Here is a 21,168-nt window from a genome sequence, read left to right as displayed (position 1 = left end):
GCAGTGTATGAAAAAGCAAACACATAGCTAAAAGCTATGATCTGGTTTGCAAATGTTTCACCATGCGTTAATGTGTTAGATCTCCATCTAACAATATGTTGCATACTTCCATAATTATGTAATTGGTTGTTTTCTTAGTTCTCATTTTTAAGCCGTTTGTTGAACAGTGGTCTGTGACAGTGTGGGAACTGTGGTACAGTGAGTTCTGTTACAGATAACTTTGACCCAGGTTATATTGCAAAATAATTGTAACAGTGTCCAATATCCGTATCAAGGGTCAGGAACTATTATATCCTGTTAGGGTTGATTGCAAATAAGAAATTGTGCTCATAATGTACTCACAAAGGTTGTGCAGGGGGTATGGATTCTCAATAAATCTGATTTTAATGGAGATGTCTACAATCAGCACAGTGGTGTAGAGCAGGGTTGTGGAGGGGTAGATTCTACACAGCTAAGCAGTGTGATCTTTCTATCAACATCCTAACATGAATTAGTGCTTACTATCTACTGGATTTCAATAGCAGCTCAGGGGATTTTAGAAAGGAGTTAAAAGTTTTATTTCATATTAGTCTAGAATGGTTCATTTAAATTTGCTTTAGATACCCTCAACCAAGTAATTGATATTTCTAAGTTTTTTTTCCTAGTTCTTGTCGTGACATCATCACATTTTGTGCTTTTTTCCCTCCAGGCAGCTATGATGTTCAGCTCTGGAGTGTTTTGGATGGGACTTCTATGTATTCCTATGACAGCTTTACTTTTTGATGTGGTATACAAAGTGTGAGTACAGAAATGCCAAGGTTTACAGGAGAAAGTACTGACTTTTAAATGTGTGTTCTAATTACTAATATAAGAAAAGCAAATGAAGATCAGCTCTGGTGATTATATAAAATTATTTTTCACCTTGTTTGTGTTTGACAAATTTCATTACAAGTGTTACTAGTATTTTATATGTTTCAATAATTGTAATATCTTTTTTACAAATATTTGTTGTTTATAATTTGCAAGAGCAGCCAATAAAATATATTATTTAGACTTGCTTTATAATATTTCTTCTTGTAAAGCTTAATTTTAAGTCATCTGGAAAAACGGATTTGTAAATTAAATGTTTATATAATTGAATGTTTATATATACACTGCTTTTAAAACAACCTGTTCTTTTACTTTCAAGAAGAGTAAATGTGGCAGTATTTTGTATTACTTACAGAGTAAAGAGAGCTACTTCTAAGACACTGGTAGATGAAGTTCAGGAGTTGGAAGCAAAGTCTGAGGATCCTGGGGCAGTTGTGCATGGCAAGAGGTACTGTAAAAATCTGTAGATCATTGTCTTTAAAAAAAAAAAAAAAAGCTAAATATTTTCAGCCTTATACATGTATCAAGGACAAAAGGTTATTTTTCAAAATCCATACAAACAAAAGGCATCTGTAAAGGGGTTTCAGGTCTACTGAGCCTATGTGGGTTTTTTTATGCTTAGATGTAGGTTACCAAAGGCTTTAATTGATGTGTTTCTCTGTACCTGACTGTTATGTCTCTAGTTATTACGTATAGAACAAACTTGAGGTACGATTTTGATTCTGTCACTTTTGACTGTGTTAATTAATACAAAGTGAGTTTAAACCTGCATCATTCACTAGTGTAGTTATGAATTGGGCCTAAGCACAATAAAAAAAATTAAAATAAATTTTTAAAACCTGCTTGGTAGCATAGGGTAAAACAGCAAAATCTGTCTAGGATTTGCTGAAATTGAATAGAACAAGCTGGCTTTGTATCTAATGCCAGCCCAGAGCAAACAAATTTGACTAACCTATATGAGGTAAAAAATAATTTTCACTTAAGACTCCACAAGAGTTCCCTTGTTACATCCTTCTTCATGGGTCAGGCAGGTAATTTGAAAAGGCAGAAGGTAAAACTGAACAATTGGACAATTTTTATGTGTAACCTCAGCATAAAGGTGTGCACTCACTAAAATACTTCAGACTTTGTAACCCTAGCTGAACTCGTGGCAAGCGCTTGCTGAACGAGGGTATGAGATGACAAAGCCCCCCTCTCTCCTCCTTCCAATTCAGTAGTGCCATTTGGCTGAGCTAGAGCTTTCTTTCCTTGTCTTCATTTTCATGAGTTCTGTGAAGTCTAAAAAAAAATCCGAAACTGTTGATACTTGATCTGTTCTTTCTTTCCTTTGGGCTGCTGTTTTTTTAGTATCTTCATGGCAAAGGGCTTAGAGAAGAAGGCTTTTTTCCTACCAAGGTATGCATGGAAAGAGACTAGAAAAAAACACAAACAGCCACTTCTTTTATTGTAGGTTCAATTTTCAAGAAGCACCTTTTGTTCATAAAGATACTTAAGTTCCCTTTCTCCTTCAATCTTACTGTATCCCTCCTCCAGTTCTGTGGGAATCAGCTTACTAATTTACCAGTTGAGACCAAACTACATTGCATACCAAGGTGATGACCACCATTTCTAATGGGTGGAATATCCAGCTTATGTGAGTGTTTGCTCCCACTTTTCCTTCCTTTTCCTAGAAGTTATTTTCTCAAGAATGTTTTGTCTTTAGCAGAGTTCACCTGATACCATAGACAAATACCAGGGGAGGTACCGTGAGGCCTGGAAGCTCATCCCACCACCTGTGGAACACCTAGTCTAGTGTGGTGGGCTACATAGGAGCACATACCTACATAGTGTCTCCATCAGGCTCTGTATGCTGTCTTTGTGGCAGCAGCTTCATACTGGAAGTACTGCAAAATCCCCTAGTTGATGACAGTTCCTGCATTGAGCATACTTTTCCTTCATCACTGCAAGATCCAATTAGCGCTTGCAGGAGTACATTCTCTTACCTGTAAAAGGGATCAAAATTGATTGTTATGGATGCCTCTGTCCAGTGGCAGCGCTCATTCAGGCAGCTTCAGGGCAAGATCTTCCTCCAAATTAACCAATGTGCTGAGCTTTGAGCCAGAAGCAATCTATGCTGTGTGCTCTTTTGCAAAGAGCAAAAGTTGTAAAAGAATGAATTATAGAAAAGCAAGCAGATATTAGTACTAGACAGTGCTAAAAGAGGAAAATCTTTTGGATGTAGAAGGAAGTAAGGTAATGTACCTTTTTAGTATTACATACTTGCATTCCCAAGACTTCTCTTCTATTCCCAAATCCAGCTACTTTTGCCTCAGTTGTCTAGGCAGTATGCTCTTCCTTCATCCTACAGAATGTCTTCGACATCCCTTCTCATTTAGGTAAAAGGAACTTGATGTTTTCACCACTAGTTTTATAATTATCTTTTTATCCCACAATTAAGTAGTTAGGAGGGCTTCATGAAGGTGGTTTAGTTACCCGCCAGAATGTCTGTCTTAGATCCATTCCTTCTCCACAAAGTTATTTTTGGACGTGTATTCTTTGAAGTATACAAGCATCCACCTAACATGCAGATCAGTGGATGTTAGACATCTTAATATCTCTTAAGGATTTATTCCCTCTGTGTTTTTTTAAAATATCTTAATTCAGGTAATAGAGCCAAAACTTCACCCTTTATGGAGAAAGTATTCTTTGTTAAAAGAAATGACCTCATGAACTGACTTACTTGCATCTTCAGAAATTTGATTGAACTATGAGTCTCTTAAGTTGAGTCTCTTAAGTTGCAGAAGCCATGATTAACTAGTTACTAGTGCAGACGAAGTAGTAAATCGGTAAGGAATGTCCTCTACATCAGTTTTAAATACGTACATGAGACTTCTTTATTCTTGAGTTGTAGTGCTTTTCATGCAAGAAAATATAGTTATTTTTGACAAACTTACTGTGTATTCTTCAGCACCAAATAATATTTTTCTAGCGTGCATACCTCTGGAAGTACCTTTTTATGTTGTATCAGAAGAAAGGATTTGTTCTCATGAAATGCCAAAATAACCTAAGAAGATATAAATTGCTGTTTGATTAAGAAGTAACTGGGAAATACCGAGAAAGATAACTCAGGAGCTTTTCCACTCTGTCTCTTCCCATCTTAAAAATACTACAACACAAAATAACAGGCCCAACTTCCATAGATAACAGGTTAGGATTCTACTATTGGCTAAATGCTGTAATCAGACAGTATCTGAATGTTTACTTAAAAGTGTATTAGTGTTCATTTTTATTGCTGTTTTTTCAGCTAGAATATATTTGTTGCAGAATTTTAGAACTGTGTTGACCTGACACTGTATGCATTTAAATATAAATAAGATTGTAAGGCTTTAACTTTTGATGTTTTCCTATCAAAAAATCTTAGGATGGGAATTTTCTATTTAAATTCTGAATTTGCGCTGTTTTCTTAAAATTAGGAAAAAATTGGCATTTACATGGAAATAATTTAAAATATTGTTCTTCAAAGATCTTTATTGTATTTTAGCATATGCTTTAAAAGTAGGACATGCTAATATAGTCTTAAAATCTGTCATCCCTTGTATTTTTCCAGTGCTGATTTGAAAAAGTTTTTAAATTGTTACCATTGGAGGCTCAGGAAGAGCATTCCTATTGTATCTTGTTGTTTCAGTGTGTGTAAGGATGTGTAATCAGAATTTTTCCAAAAATACTTCATTCTGTTCTTCTGCAGGTGACACGTTGAAATTGATTTTGTCAAATACTTGATTTTGTCACATGTATTTGTCAGTTAAGTAAGAATGTATCTTGAGCAAGAAGGTGCAAATTTTGCACGGTCACTTTTCCAACAGAAAGTAAACTTTCATGTTGGGATACTATTGACTTGAGGGTGCCTTGATACCATAAATAATAGAGCAGCTTCAGTGTACTAACAAATTTGTGCTACCAAAGGTATGATTTCTATCATTAGAGCTGTTGTAATTCAAATGCTACAAAGCTATTTGTACTTAAAATTTAAATGACTAAGGTAAAAGGATACTTTTTGTTTATAAACCATTGTTCAAAAACAGTTTTTCTGGTACCTCGTATATGATCCTTAAGCAGAAACAACAGTATTAATACTTACTACAAAAATATTTTTACTGGGTTGATTGCTATGTAGACTAACAATAACATGAATAACACCCCAGACCTGTAGAAACATCTTTACAGACTGCAAATGCTGTTTCGTATAATCACTGTTTTTCATTCAGTCCACTTGGAAAGTATTTAGACCAGCTAAGTGTTTGGTCGGGAATGTATAAGGTAGTAATTTTTTTTCTATAGATTAGATTAATTGCCTGTGAATGTATACATTTTGTGTTCAAAAATAGTTAATATTCTGCTTGTCCATGTAGGTACACATAATGAGCACAGGCATTTAGTTACTGAGATTTATCATTGGTTAATTATGAAACCACGCTTTCTTGACTTCACATGTAGATTTTTAAATATACTTTTGAACGGCAACAGGGTGATTCATAATAAAGAGCCTGCAGTATTTCTTCAAATATAGAAATAGAGCAGAATTTAATACCTGAATAGCTGGAAGCACTTTTTTCCCAATACATTTTCCCAAATGTATTTGCATTTTCTGTACCAGCAATCAGATCTGTGCAGTGAAAACTTCATTATCCATAAACTAAGAAATGTGCATACTTCATGTTGTTGTAAAACTTAAGGCAGTATTTTCAGTGCTGAACATTTAAGCAATCTGAACATTTCATTCCAGAACACAAGCAAAGAATACTGATGGCACCAAAAATGCTAGAATAGACCTGCTAAGTTTTAATAAAATAGTTTTTATTAGCAAACAATACCTGTCAAAACCAAAAATTTCATAGAAATTTGCTGATTTCAACTCACATTAAGAGCTTCTCCAATGTATTGCAAAGGAGATACAGCTGATAACTGTATCTAAGTATTTGCGTGATCTTCCACCTCTTTTACCTTGCATTTTACATGAAGATATTTCTTTATTCACTCTGTGTATCCTTGTGGTTTAAACCTCAGTCCCTAATTTTTTATTAATCTTGTCACTTTAACAGTTAATTGCTCTGAAGTAAAAAACAAGGCTCTTACACAGCCTAGAGGAGCAATTAGGATTAAAAAAATATTAAAAAAAAAACCCCAACATAATTAAAAAAAAAAAAACAAAACAAAACAAAAAAAAAATACCCAAAGAGCTAGCTTATGAAAACACTGAGAGTAAGGTGTGTCTCAGTACTCCAACCTCTCCATTCTTGTTCAGTCAGCAGATGCCAGCTGCTTTCCTGGAATTGATACCTAATTCCTTTTTTACAAGGAAGTCTCATTCCATCTTTTCATTCAAAACATGGCCACAGAAAGAGTTTCCCCTGCCTATCCCCTTTCCCTGTAGATTTTACAGTTAGCATTCCTCTGTGGGTGTGGGAATAATAAGTTTATTTCTCTCTTCCAACTTAGAAGAGCCAAGCTCTCATCTCTTGATATATGCTTTAACCTGCAGACTGGAGGGGAACAGAAAGGGGAGTCTCTCCAGTTTAAGACAATGATTCAGCTTCATATATAAGAAGTATATACTCACTTTAGAAAGAATGAGCATTTCTAATTTAGTGGTTTGAATGCTAATCTAGTAAAGGAAGCAATCTAGTTACATTCCTTGCACCACTTAGTCTGGTAGGTAGCCTGGGAAGGTAAGTCAGTCTGTTGAGCTAATTGACAGTAATATCAAAAAGTAATTTGACTGATCAAAATTCAGTAACGTAGGTATGTGAAATCTTTTATACTTACTGCATCCTTACACAAGAGACACCTTTGATAATCTAGCACTATACCAAAATCAAATAACTATATACTCAGAATAAACATGATACTTTTTTTTTTTTTTTAGTGAACTAATTTTTAGACCAGTTCACATGGGGAGGGGCTGGATTTTTCAGCATTGGAAGTGTTTAAATGACAAGTTGGTATTTCTCTGAAACACAAGCTCTAATTCACAGTGAATATCAAATTTAGAGGAAGAAATTTAAGGTTTTGTGTCAGTTTTTTTAATATAGTCCCTTTCATATCTTTAATATGTTAGCAAAATTGTCAGATTTTGAAAGCTTTCTGAGCTATGGCACATCCGTCTGTTACTTATTTAGAAATATAGGATCCTATCTGATAGAACTTTAAATGTAAGAAAGATGCACAATAAGGAAACCTGATACCTTCACTACTCCATTCACTACAGTTCGCAGCATTCAGGTGATGCTTGAGTCTCAATTTAAAAACTGTTTAATACCCCTTCTGTTTTCTAATTGGGTTGAAATGGAGAGTCGCTTGGAACACATTAAAGCACAATAAACACATAACACAACAGACTCAGTGCTGCTGAGAAGGAAGGAGATGGGATGAAGTGACCAACCTCTAGTAGTAACAGTAGTCTATTATTTGCGTATGGTCTCCAGAAAAACACCTCCTAGAGTTTCACGGGGAATACACCTTGATAGAACACTTTTCTCGGAAGCAGTATGTTTCTGTACGCACAGCTGATGGCCACGAGCACTTTCTTATGTAAAAAAAGACAGACTGTGATTCGGCCTGGCACTAATCAGGCCGTGCTATGTCAAGGAAGCCAGTGCCTTCCCTTTACACCGCAGGTTTCTAAAAGAGTCACACTCAAATGTTCACGTTATTATTCATTTATTTGTATTGTCAGTGCACAACAGTGCTTTCAAACAGATGTTTTGCCTGTACTGTGACAAGTGAAAACATTACCAGGGATCTGGACTTCATAATCTGCCCTCATAAACGCTTTTAATCATCTTCTTAATGATTAGTTCAGGCACAATTAAAAAATAAAAAGGAGAATGGAGACTTTTCATGTAACAATTAATTCTCATTTAACAGACTGAAAGATAAAGGGATACTGTAATCAGTAAGTAAATATTTTTCACACGTGTCCACTTTCTTTATAGCTTAACTGAAAGAGCCCAACTACTGAAGAATGTTTTTAAGAAGAACCATGTGAACTTGTATCGCTCTGACTCTCTGCAGCAAAACTTGCTTCGTAAGTGTTCACTGACAAATAAAAATTAATATCCATTAATAATATAGAAGCAAAATTCTACCTTTCACTGCAATTGTTCATAGTAAAGATGCAGTATCCTAAGCCAAGTAAACCATGTTCTTTGCCTGTTGGTAGGTTTCTCTTCATTCCTAAGATACTGCACAGAGTTCTTACTGCTATTTTGTAATTGCAAAATTATGTAAGAAACAGCACAGGTTTTCTACCTACTAATCACTGAAAAGAGGTGTATTCCCCTCTATTGACCTTTCTTAAGTTGTTTTCATTAAAGCTTTAACAAAAAAATCTGATCAAAACTTAATTGGTTTCTGTTTTGTTTTATATCTGCAGATGGCTATGCCTTCTCTCAAGATGAAAATGGAATAGTTTCGCAGTCTGAAGTAATAAGAGCTTACGATACCACAAAACAAAGGCCTGAGGAATGGTGAAGGAACACAGCTCAATATTTAGGCCTTAGGAGTTACATTTGTGAGACAGACTACTAGATCTTTGCTGGGAGCTGTGACCATGGCCCAGTTATCAGAGATTTAAAGATCTATGATGGCTTTGTTCCATAAAGTTTGGATTTGTGTATTCAGTAGACATAAGCACTGTGCAACTATACTGTAACACACCATCTCTAAATTTTTTAACAAGTATTTGCTTAGCCTTTGTAAACAGATTGGAATTTACCTTGTATCTTGCCAGCTTGCTTATTTTACAAAGAAGTTAAATGAATACTGGGTCATATACTCGGAAGGCAATGGTCAGATCGCTAAAACATACTTTACATTGACAGACCATCAGCATCTGTGAAGGTTTTTAAGTGTTAATATATTTAAATACAGTTGATAACAAGCCTTTGATTTCAACAAGTGCTGAAAAAATTAGTATCCTAATGGTGTTAATTCACCTTCTTTGAGAAAGATTTTGAGTCAAGATGTTTATAGATGTTTGTGTCAAACTAACCTAAAAACGTTTGCCAAAGAGTTCCATAAATGTTTTCTGTTGTTAGAAATAATTTGAAAGGAAATTAACTCCAGTCCTGATCTCAGAACCGCATGCTTGAGTCTCCACACTTGAGGAGAAAGATTTACAGTACAGTGAGTCTAATTTGAGTGGCCTTCATGGCATTTGCTTTCAAAACTGCAAGTGTTTGCACCTTTGGCCTTATACAAGCTTTTCCCGTATTTGAATTTGTATTGCGTATGTTGAAAATGGCTGCCACCTTGTAAAACTGAGTACACATGTCATTTTGATCAGTTTTCAAGAATTCCTCTGCCTTACTTCCCTTTAGCAAACTTTAATTTGTGATGCTTCCTTGTATCTGCTTATACTGTAGGTTGAAAAGAAAGTTTGTTTTAATTTATTTTTAAAAATTAATTACATTTTCAACATTTTTATACTAAAATTATTTGAAACGCGTACATTGAAATAGAGAGCAAAGCATGCCCTTCGCTAGTCTGTGGTATGTACTGTTTTGTTTGCACTAAAGCCACTTCCTATAAAGGTGTGAAATATATTGCAGCAGCCTCTTTACAACTTACTGGTCATGCAGAATACCTATATACTCTCACCTTTAAGTAAAAATGGAGAGGAAATGGCTGCAGAAAAAGATACACACCTGGTTTAAGGAAAAAAAAAAAGGGAGGTGTTAAATGAGAACATTGTGATAACTTTTTTAAGTAGTTATACTTGGTATTTCTCAGATTACCACCCAACAACCATCAGGTTTCAAATTCAGAAAAGCTGCTTTAACTTCAGAATTTAGTTAAATCTTCTAGCTTTTTAGTCCATGTTTAATTGTGAGTTTAAAAGCCACCATAATTACATTTAAAATACATTTTTCTATAGTAGCAGTTGGTTTTATTTTTAATTAAAGTTCTGTGCATTACGTAGAAATGATCTTTTTTCTTTGAATGGAGATGCAACCAGATGGAAAAGCAGAACAATTACATCCCCAATGATCAGTTAAATTAAGAATTTCCTCTTTGCTCTCCAAATCATCCACTTTCAACTTAAAAGTAACAAGTCATCCACTCCCATCTTTTCTCTGCCCTCCTTCATTAGTCATATACTTACTAAAGGTTGACTTTACCTCCTTGCCTTTCATCTAACTAAACACTTAACATATAACTTTATTGCACTATCCGAGTTTCTTATGCTCCATTTGAAGAGAAACTTACAAATACACATGGAAAGCCCAACAAAAGGCACTATAGGAAAGTACATATTTAGGAAGGCTTATCAATGGGAAGGCAGTCTGCATTTCATATACATGTTATGCAATGTCTTCCTCTCGCTTTCCCGGAGTGATCTTTAAACAGAAGACACAGGGACAAAGGCAACATATCCCACTAGAAACAGTTCTGCCAGTCAGTCATGCAGACAAGAACTGCCTTCAGAAACGCCATTTCAGGCATAGATAAATAGATGGATCAATATGAGAGGGCCAAATCACTTGACCTAAGGCAAGAAAAAATTTGGGGGCATGCCCCTTTCCTACATCGGGGATCCCTATTTTCTGTCATCCAAGGGACAATGACCAACTTCAAAACATTTCTGAAATTAACCATGACACTGTTGCTCCTTTATAATCTTTCAGTGTACTTAATTCATATAAAATGACTCTATCCATACTTTATGGGTAAATTTTTTTTTATTATTGGGTTTTTTTCTGTTCTAAATGGTTTAATAGCTGATTTTGCAGAAAAGGACATGAGGACTAGAATACTTTGCAAAGTATTTACAATGCAAAAGTACATGATCTCTTATTCTTCCTATGAAATAAAATTACGTCTCACCATTGTAATACAGTTTGTGGAAAATAACACTCAGTATGTCCCCAGTGTAACTATCTTAAAAAGGAAGAAAGCAACTGAAACAGCTTTAAGATCCTAAATTTATACTGTAATCTAAGGTTTTTAAGTTAGTCTTATCACAGCATTTCATCCTTACATCTTTACAGAATTTGAAGTAGTATTTCATGAAGTGCATTTTTCATTTTTATTACTTCTGATGGGTTTTTCTCCTGGCTCTATGCTTTATTGGCACACTATATGTTATTTATTGTCTGGTAATTAGTGGTTGGAAGATACTGCTTCTTGGAAATAGTAAAAAAGACAATGTGGCAATTCTAACTGTGTTCTTTGATTGCTCATACAACTCCATTTTAAAATACAAGATCATCTTAGCTATGTGTGCCCATTTTTAAATCAGGTCAAGTATACAATATGCACTTTATTTTCATGTTGAGTACACAGTAATATAACCTATTACCATCCTGTTAGTACATCATATCTTTGTTAAAATAAGGGGATTATGCAGATGTTTATTGAAAGAAAAAACAGTTTAGGCAAAAATGCTCATAACAATGCCTCTGTTCTTATTGTTTGAAAATTCAAATTTCTATTAAATATAAAATTCACATGGACTTTTCCATCTGTTTCATGTGCACTGTATAACAATTACAAGTTCGTATTAAAAATTTCCATCAAAAAGTCAAACCAGTGCCACTTAGAAATCAGATATCTTATATAAATACTGTTGTTTGATTATTTTTAAATATAGACATATATATATAAATTATTCAAAAGAGTAAGTAACAGGAAACAAATTTTAACAAACCTATTGATGATTTGTATTTGGAATTTTTTCTTGCCATTTCCTAATTTTACACTTATTTTTGCAAAGCAGTTTCAGCAGATTTATACTTAGTCATCATTCTATTTGTATAAAATGATAAATAAAATATTTTGAAACACTAGGAGATAGCTGAAGATTTCTATATGTCCACATGCATCCATAAAATTCAGTGTTACGAAGATGTGCGTTATGTGTCTTAAGACTTCTTTTGTTACATTTAAACCCATCTTGAATGTTGAGTAATTTGGAATACGTATTAAATTTAAGGAGAGAAGTTATTTCCCTTTTTTCTTACGTATCATGTAAAAGCACTTGTAGTTCTGATGAACTGATCGTTCTGTCTGCATGAGGTGATATTTTTCAGTGTTCTGAGGCAATGCATGGTGGTTGCTGTTCCCTGTTTTTTAATGCCTTCGTTAAAAGTTTGCTCATAATATATCGAGAAGCTCACGCTATGTAAGCAAATGAGTTTGTCAGTTCAACTTTCTTGGTACTGGATGTTTTCACTGGTAACAAAACCCAACAAATGAGTTTCTCCGTCCCCTCCTCTGTCCTCGCTCTCCCAGTTTCCTTGCTGTTAACCAATAGATCTTTATTAAACAAAGGAATATTTTAGCATTCCAAACCTGGTTCCTGCTTATGCAAACAGTTACTCACATAGGCTTCGACTGGACTGTTTGTGAGTATAATGACTGCTCATCTGAGTAATGATGTGCAAAGTTGCGCACTTTGGAGGGTTGGTACTTCAACTTCAATGAAAGCGTTTCCATGTAGAGAGTGATTTGTAATTGCAAAGCTGTGACCAGAACAAGTTTTTTTTTTTAAATCATGTTTTATGATGTTTCTTTCCTGTAGAATAGAAGCCATAAATGCATTAATATTGTTTTTCTACTTCAACGTAATTTTTCATTAAGATTTTCAGTGTTTGATATGTATGAACCACTGCAGAATGCAGTCAGCCTGTAATACCAAAATTTGCATTCAAGGTGAAGTGAGGTACAGCTCCACTAAGCCATTACTGCTGAAACTGTCGTGAAAATTATGAAGCTGCATGAATGAAGACTTTTTGACTCTGTTTATGGTAGTTTCTCAGGTTTAGTTTTAACTGGATGTTAAATGCACTGTGTTTTATAAATAGTTCTTCTCTTTTAGTAACGCATTCAGTTCTATGCAGTGTTACATGTCATTTGGCATTTGGTGAATGTGCATGTTTTGAACTGCAAATTTTAAATGTTTTTGTCTTTTAATTGTTAAAAATGAATAAACTTTGCCATTAAATGAAGCAGCTTTGTTGAATTGATTTTATTGGTTGCAAATGCTAGGGATTACTTTCAAAGGAAAACATATATCCCATCACTCTTGTTTTTGAATTCTTTAAAATGGGACATATCAGAAATAGCATTTCACAAATACCAAAGAATTCTTATGTTATTGAGGTAAACTGAAAAAAGTAGAAAATGGTTTTAAGGGTTTTTTTAAACACGTATTTTGAGATGTCTTTTTCAGTTCTCATGTGAAGGCTAGAAAAAGTTTTTTAAAAAAAAAAAAACACAAACGAAAAAAGAGGAGCACAGGAGTCTGCAATTCAGTGATTTGCAGCAGAGCCCTAACATACTCTGGTGGTAATACCATATTTTGAAGGAGAAGTACGCAGTACAAGAATGACAGTGGGAATAAGGAAACGTCAACTCCTTTTTCAGACGAGAGTGATAAATACTGTATCCTTTGGCTATGACAGTAGCGGGTATTTCTTTCCCCTAACAGTGCCCACCCACTGAATAAAAATCAATATATCCAAACCTAAACGGCATTTTGGTTGCAGATAGGTGACTGATTCTTTATGTACACGCTAGACAATGCATTTATTTTGTAGATTTCGTAGTTTGTCAAGGCAGATTTGATAATAGATGCATTTTTCATGCTGTTGGTTTCGTGATACCCAGTCTTTAATAGTAGAGCTGGTTTAAGGAGATTCCACCTCATGGTATGTTACTGTCTCTATTACGCTGGCAGTCATGAGGCCATTTGAATTATTCAGATTATAATCCAGTTTATAACGATCCAGGCTCCCTTTCAAATCCTTTCCCTCCTTTTTTATGGCAAATGTTTTTAAACTAATCATTTCATTAACCTGATTTACACCACAGCCCCCTGAATTTGCACAAGTCGTAGATGGAGAGAATAAAAAGAACAGAAAGGCATTTCCTCTTCTGCCTTTGCTAATGAAGACAGCATAGCATGGAATTACAGCCTCAGTGTAATTGCGAATGAAAAACTGTTTACATGAGTATCGTGGCACAGCAGCCCCCTCAAAAGCAGCAGCTCTGTTCAGGGTATCAACTCCACAGAGCACATCGCAATACGCAGAAGAGCAGCGCAGAAGATCGACTCCATATCCTTAATGTTACTGTCAAGCTGTAACTGAACAGTAGTGACAAACTAATTTGAAATTGTCACTTCTTTTTTTAATTCCAGTGGGATTAGTATTGCAAATAATCCATGAGTGTACACAGCCATATACCGTAGAGCTTACCTAGTTTCAAATAAAATCCTTCAGGCATTCTTGCAAGTACATGTAATGTTTTTCTTCGCCCTCAAGAGTTGTGGTGCATTTTGGAGGTACATGCTTAAACCCAAAGTGCAGAAAAAACAAAACAAATGGCTGATCTACTTCACATCACTACTATTCTTTGCCCACAGAAGGCTTGGGTTTTATACATGCCATTACCAGTGAATGGCAATCAAAGCGTTTTGTGCATAATGTGTGTGAATGACAATAATCAATTTACTGTGATTTTTGTTTCATTTTTATTTATTTTAGATTGGTGTCACTGCAGTAAAATGAGTATGAACTAACTCCAGTATTACCAAAAAAATAGTTAAACCTGCTATGTTAAAAAATAAGCATGGCAGTAAAGCAAGTACTGTGTAAATGTTACTTCTGCTAGCAAGCAATTTCTTTTAGTTCAAGCATACACCTAGCCCTTCAAACTGTTTCATTTGTCATTAAAACTGTATCAGAATGCCATTTGTGTTCTGTCTGCAAGTTTTAGGAAAATTCCTATTTCCTTTAAAATCACAGGAGCATCTCGTGCCAATAGGTCCTTTTCATTAGAAGGAAATTCAGCATTCTCACCTGTGCCCTGAATCCATCTGGGCTGGGAACTGCTGGCACAGGCAACAAGCATTTCAGTCCCTGGGCTTGTATTCTGTCCACCTCCCTTCCTCTCCCTTCAGCTATATAGGTCACTACCACTGTGACTACATGAACAATAATTTATAGCTTCTTCTTCACTTATAGATTCTTCTTTGGCTCTATTTGCAGATAATCCCCACCTCACCTGCTTTACAGGTAACCTGGTACAGTTATTTTAACTACACCTGATTTTTCTCAGCCTTAGACCCCCATCTGCAGGATTTATTGTACTCTGGCCACTGATCTGTGAAGTGCTTAGCACTCTATAAACTTATAGACTTGTGTAAGTCTGATTCAATGAAATTATTCCTGTGTGTCAAGTTCTTCAAGCATTTTATGAGGTCAAACCCATTATGCAGCATCAGAGGAGGAAAGGAAGTAGCTCAGAGCGGTCTTCCCTGCTAGGCTGAGTTTCACACTACACGGCAAACTGCACAGCCTCTGCTTAGGCAGAATAATCATTAAAATCTGTAAGCCTGTATGCAAGTGTAGCAAAAATCTATTCCTGCATTAAAACATTAATAAATCTGACTGTAAAGCCCACTGAGACCATTACACCATTGCCCTGCTCAGTGTACACTGCCGAATGTTAATGGGCAGTAACTGAGTCCAGCTCGTGACTTTTCGGTGCACAGCCTGTCTTGGAGGAAAACACTGAATTTCAGCTGCCCACCACCTGTGTCAGTGGCTCTGATGACCAACCACTCTTTAAAGGAACATAAAATTGCATCTTCTTAACTAGAACTGATCGAGTTTCTGCTTCCGGAAAGATCTGTATTGCCTTGGTTTACTAAATAAAAGATTTCTACTAAATGAAGACTTACTATATATTTGTAAAAAATACGGTTTAATTGTTTTACTATCTGTTTCTGCTGTATACAGGAATTATCAGCAGATCTCGCAGGATGCTTCCAAACACCAGAGCTGATATCTGTTGCGATATTAAATGACTCTTCTAAAAAGATACTTGATGAACAGTCCTGTATTTCTTATCCATTCAAAATGTGCAGTGAAAGAATCCTATAACATATCAACAAAGGTGGGCAAAAATTTACCCACCCACTTCCTTGACGATTGTTTCTTAAAGATTGCAAGCCAAAACACTTACCTTTCAAGTAATTTCTCAAGCACTCGAAATCTACTTTTTAGATTTTTATAAAACATATACACTAGTGTGTCACTATTTTAGTTTGTAATTAACAATGACAACATTCAAGCTAAAGCCTATTACTTAAAACATCACTGTATACAACTTAAGTGGTCTTTCTGCTTAGAAACCTCATGTCCAGCAGTAATGTCTATTAGATTGTAATGTTAATTATGCAATAAAAAACATATTAAAAGAGTTATTTTAAAATTTTTTTCCACAAATGCTAAGATACTGATTGTTAGATATTTGCTAAGAAAAAAAAAAGTATTCAATTCTTGCGGAAGAGCCAATGAAGCTTTTCTAAAATACAGAGAAGTACACTGTAATTCCAAATAGAAGTACTGTCATTTTAATAGGCACCAATATGCTAATACTTGTAAAACAGGTCAGCTAAAATGTGCTTCTACAGGTCCTATACACAGGGACTTTGGAGTGAGAAAATAGGAAAGTTCAGCCTCTGATATTGTAGATTCTGACACACAGAATGACTTTGTTCACAAGTATACAGAGAAGCCCTTTAATGATGGCATTTTTTTTCGTGTATTTTCCATTTGCTTGCTGCATGTGTTTGGTTTAGACGCATTTTTTTCTTCTGCCATTTGGTTTGGTGGTTTACTTGGGTGAAGAAATGTAGAAGGGCAAAAAAAATTTATTCCTAGGGCAGGATGTTTTAAATTAAAATACCCAACTAATAGCGTAGTTTTTACCGCATTTTTACCACAGTTACATATAAAAGACATTAATTAATCTATTAGTTCACTATATAGTCAGAATTTTATATTATATTAAATCTGCACAACAGGTGCACAGTTAAACATGTAAATCATTTACAAAAGCAAAATTAACTATTTTTAACAGGAAAAAATACAGTATAGTTACACCAACAAAATGAAAACTTGCTCACCAAACACTATCTGTACAGAGACATACAGATGACACATTTCAACCACACAGTTTATTGATAATTTTTTTGTGTGTGACTACTAAATAATTAGTGTCGTCAATGCTGTAAATACATTTTAAATTACAAGCTTGTCTTTACATTTTATACATGGCTAATTTTACAAATAGAACTTTATGATGAGTTTGTCCAACTTACACGTTACTGAGCAAAAAGCCAACAATAAATACTTCTTTCTGAAAAATGCTTTAATATAATGCCATTTTTAGAATTTTAAGAGGAGGAGTTATTAGTGACATTACTGAATACATTCTGCTTTTCTCATAGATAATTATTTGGCTGCTTGGGATTGGCACGTTTTCAACTAGCTTAATTAGTACTAGTTTTATCTATCAGTTAAAGGTTTACTAATACAAGTATGCAGTGTAAGTTCAGGTATATTATGTGTATTTTTAAAAACCCACTCATTTTGATATCTATAGTAAATTCTTCCTCTTTATTTTCATTGCTCTTGGAAGTGGGAAGCAGTCAGCTGGTTTCAGGATCTGCAAACTCTTTTCTTTAGTTAATATTACCCCTCTCTCATTTCTCAGGCTTCTTGCTGCTTTATAGAACTAGTCTGATTATTATCAGTGGAACACTGCCACTGTTTGTTAACTAAGTTAGTAGCATTTAGGGTTAAAATGTCATTTATAACACCGTGAAATGAGTACCTTTATCCCAAAATGGTTTTTCTAGTCTTTGAACACGTTCCGCACAACTTAGACTGAACAATCAGAGTGGTCAGTTTTTAGAGCAACTAAGTTTGGAATATTTCACAATTCATTTGTAAGTGTGATCCAGGTTTGGGAAACGAGATCCCAAATGAGACCTTGCACTTTTCAAGGGCAACTCACCCACAGGAACGGTTCTGACTTTGCAAGCCCAGCGCATGTCAGTGTGACACCCAGCAGCACCAGTCCCTGCGCTTCCGAAGGCTGCGTTATTTCTTGACAACTCCTTTCAGCTCTGACTAAAATCGGAGCAGCTCTTCCCAACCAGGGCAGGCTCTGGCTGGACAGGATACCCAAAGTACGGCGGCGACACCAGAAATCCCGACGGCTGGGTCAGGTGGACTGCATGGGCTGTCTGGAAGCAGCCTGATGTGTACGGTGGAGGTGGCGATGCCACAAGGCACCCTGGCTCTGCCCGGGGAAAGGAGAACCTGCGAACTGAACTGCCAGTCGAACTGGAACTTGTCGCGGTACTGGACTGCCTTGATGGTGTCCTGAAGCTTGCCGAGGCCAGGATCATGGGAAGAGTCTCGGTCTGGTAGCTCCGCAGAGAAAATCGTATTGGCTGCGACGGTTGTTTTGGTCTTAAACATGTGCAACAATAAACCGCTACCAGAGAGCCCACGATAATGAAGGCAATAAATATTGATCCAACAATGAGGAATGGAACGTAGATCGGTTCTGGGAGAAGAAAGAACAAGAGAAGCCGCGCACATTAGCCCACTGAAGTGACAGGTCTGCTGCATAGAAATAAACTCCATAGAGTTTATGAAGCCCCACATCATTCCAGCCCCACTAACACACTGAGCTACTCAGAAGACAGAGCTTCCAAATGTTATCATTAGAAAAAAATTGAAGTTTAAACCCTGTACGTACCAGTCAAAATTTCTTTCTGTTGACCGTTTTAATAGTTACCAATGGTGAAAGCTGTCTACATCATGTCCCGTTTGCTGGTGCTAGTTAGGTTTCCCTCAAGAATCACACTCCTCTCCCCCTCCCTCACCCCCCGAAACTGCTGGGGCTGTCCAGAGTAACAGCTTGGATCTGCAGGCGAAGCTCAAATGCTGCAGATGCTGTTAAGTCGCTTTCACTCATAAGGTGGAAAATAAGCGCAGAATGTGACTCAGGAAACTAGTCTCCGTGTGCGCTGCCGGATTTCTTTTGTTTGAAAACCTGACGGCCCTTTGCACGGTGGGGTTGTGTCTGCAACGCACCGGAGACCTGTCTCACCTCCGGGAAAAACAAAGGAAGTTAAACACACACAGTTAAGTTCGCCGACGCAAACTCAAAATACAAATTCGCCTTCCAGCGAGGATGGATCCAGCTGCTGGAGCCCCTTTTAACCCTGATGCTACGACACAGAGCGCACCCCCGGGCGCCCGCTCTGCCCCCCGGGGCGGGGGCCGCTCCCGCAGCCGTAACCCGCGGCCCCGCACACCCGGCGCCTCCTCCCTGTGCGCACCTGGAACCGCGCCCGCCTCCTGCCCCGCGCCGAGCCCAGCCGGGCTGGGCCGGGCCGGGCCGGGCCGGGTAAGGGAGCCCCGCAGCCGCCGCGGGGGGCGGCCGCCGGGCTGCGGGCGGGGGATGCTCCGCGGGGACCGACTCCCGCCCGCCCCGGGACCCGTGGGCCGGGCACTCACGGGCGGTGACTCCCGGGTCCGGGGGCTCCCGGTCGTTGGTGCAGCCGCCTTGCTCCAGGCGGGCCTCGGCGGCGGCGCAGCAGTACCGCAGCGCGCAAGAGCCGCAGCAGATGGTGGCGGCCGCCGTGTCAAAGCCCTCGGGGCACTGGAAGCCCTCGTGGTAGCCGCCCTGCCCGTCCACCCAGCCGTGGCAGTACTCGCCGCCGCCGGGCTGGCCCCCGCCGCCGTCGCCCAGCAGCCCCAGCAGGAGGCAGCGCAGCAGCAGCGCCCGCCGCCGCCCCGCCATCGCCCCGCCGCCGCCGCCACCGCCCCCGCCCCGCTGCCCGCCCGCCCCGCCGGGGCAGGCAGGGGGCGGCCCCGGGTGCGGTGCGGAGCCTCCTGCGCCGCGTCCAGGGAGTGGGGGGCAGCTCCCACCCTCCCCCCGGCCCCCGCGGGGCCGCCCCCGCCGCGCCCCGCTCACCTGCCGTCCCTGGCCCTGCCGCTGCCCGCGGGCCTTCGTCCCCCTCCGTCCCGCACGTCGCTGCCGCCCCTCTCCCCGTTCCGTGTGGCTGGGCCGGTCCCGCTCCGTCCAGGCTCGGCCCTGTGCGACTAACAGGGACGGAGCGGGGTCTGCGGCCAGATCAGCGTTTGCTTGTCGGGGGCTCCTTCCCCTGGGCAGCCGCGGGGCTCAGTCCCTGGGCCAAACCGGCAGAGCTGGATGCGGGCGTCTTCATTCCGGCTCGCCCAAGTACGGCCCTTTCCTCCCTGCTAGCCTGGCACCCCAAAGCAGAAGGGGCTCTTGCCTTGGCAGTTTATTATAGCAGCCCTGTGCTTCTAAGAGTTAAAAAGCACAAGCACAGCGTATGATTTATTACAAGGACTCTTTGCTTTTTAAGCCTGTTTCCTTTCCTCAATACTTGTTATGTGCAAAGACATAGCAGTATATCCCCAGAAGATTTACAGCCTCTTTTAGTCAAACACCAGGCCCGTCACCTTTATTTTCCAAAGGGAGAGGGCGAGTGGGGGGCTGAGGAGGAGGGACACATCTGTTCGTATGAGCGTCTGATCCTTTTTCTGCTGGAAGAATAACAGCAAGTGACCAAGCATCAGGAAAACCACAAAAGGAACTGCCTATTCATTTATTCTAGAGGAAAAAAAAAATATTTTAAGTGAACTGAGCAGATTTGGACTTCTGGTTTAAGCAAAGAAACATTTCTTCCTTTAAATGATGTGTCCCCTGTGTGCTGTCTGAGAGGCGCTCCTGCTTTAACAGTAAAAGAGCTTACGAAACTAGTGTTGTATTAAAGCTGGGCTAAACCAAAGAATTCATTTTTACTGCATCTGAAACTTCCTGCCATCATTTACCGCTGGGGTATGAATATGTATATCAGAGCCTGACCACTTGTCAAACATTTTGAATGCCTGTGTCACTAATTTCCAAAGTTGGCAGGTTTAGTGAAACAAAAGGAACAAAGTGTGCTATGTACCAGCAATAAAACTGTGCGCTGAGAACCATCTATCAAGACCATAGACTTCTGGCCAACCCCAAATACAGTCCCCAAGCACAATATTTGTGTTTGTTTTGCTTTTAACTAATTATTCTCTCTTTTTTTTTCTCCTTTGACCCTTTTTTTTCTGTTTGATTCCTTTAAATATAACCAGTACTACTGGATATGAAAAGCAAATAAAAAAATTGTATAAATGCAAAATATTTTTCATGGCTATTCAACAGGTGTAGGGATAGAAATAACAAAACTGGATCTTGAAGAAAAGAAAATAGATTTTGAACGTGAAGATGTGATACTCTGTCCTCTTCTGCATTTTCAGTTTGAAACGATGATGTCAATTAAACTTGTCCCAGCTGTCCTGACTCTGAGTTCCTAGTTTTTACAGGCCAATGTTAAATAGTAATATAGTTTTGCCTTTACTTCAGTGTGGTTTTAGAGCAAACATAGCCTACGTGGAATGTTTTAAG

At 38.2% G+C, this 21,168-nt stretch overlaps 2 protein-coding genes across 10 annotated transcripts in view; one reads left to right on the top strand and one right to left on the bottom strand.

The window, feature by feature from the left end:
- The window catches only part of ATP8A1 (ATPase phospholipid transporting 8A1), a 127,905-nt gene extending 115,069 nt beyond the window's left edge, over positions 1–12,836 (top strand). For all 9 annotated transcript variants that reach the window (XM_068402607.1, XM_068402608.1, XM_068402604.1 and 6 more), the window contains 4 exons: positions 689–777; positions 1,205–1,297; positions 7,821–7,912; positions 8,261–12,836. In XM_068402607.1, the coding sequence (XP_068258708.1) occupies positions 689–777; positions 1,205–1,297; positions 7,821–7,912; positions 8,261–8,358 (372 nt within the window). In that variant the 3' untranslated portion in view covers positions 8,359–12,836. The remainder of the gene's footprint in view (positions 1–688; positions 778–1,204; positions 1,298–7,820; positions 7,913–8,260) is intronic.
- Positions 12,837–17,803: 4,967 nt separating this feature from the next.
- SHISA3 (shisa family member 3) lies at positions 17,804–19,500 on the bottom strand. Its single transcript, XM_068404203.1, has 2 exons — positions 19,215–19,500; positions 17,804–18,255 (listed from the first exon to the last, which is right to left on the bottom strand). The coding sequence occupies exons 1-2, from the start codon at positions 19,498–19,500 to the stop codon at positions 17,804–17,806; spliced, it is 738 nt and encodes a 245-aa protein (XP_068260304.1).
- Between the last annotated feature and the right edge of the window lie 1,668 nt (positions 19,501–21,168).

The sequence above is a fragment of the Nyctibius grandis genome, chromosome 6 (assembly GCF_013368605.1).
Source record: "Nyctibius grandis isolate bNycGra1 chromosome 6, bNycGra1.pri, whole genome shotgun sequence".
Lineage (NCBI taxonomy): Eukaryota > Metazoa > Chordata > Aves > Nyctibiiformes > Nyctibiidae > Nyctibius > Nyctibius grandis.
The sequence above is the reverse complement of the archived record's forward strand: the minus strand, read 5'-3'. Positions and strand labels throughout refer to the sequence as shown.

Coding starts and splice junctions, on each gene's coding strand:
- SHISA3 (XM_068404203.1), bottom strand. CDS start 19,500: ATGGCGGGGCGGCGGCGGGCGCTGCTGCTGCGCTGCCTCCTGCTGGGG. Junction 18,256..19,214: donor GGACCCGGGAGTCACCGCCC/GTGAGTGCCCGG, acceptor TTCTTCTCCCAG/AACCGATCTACGTTCCATTC.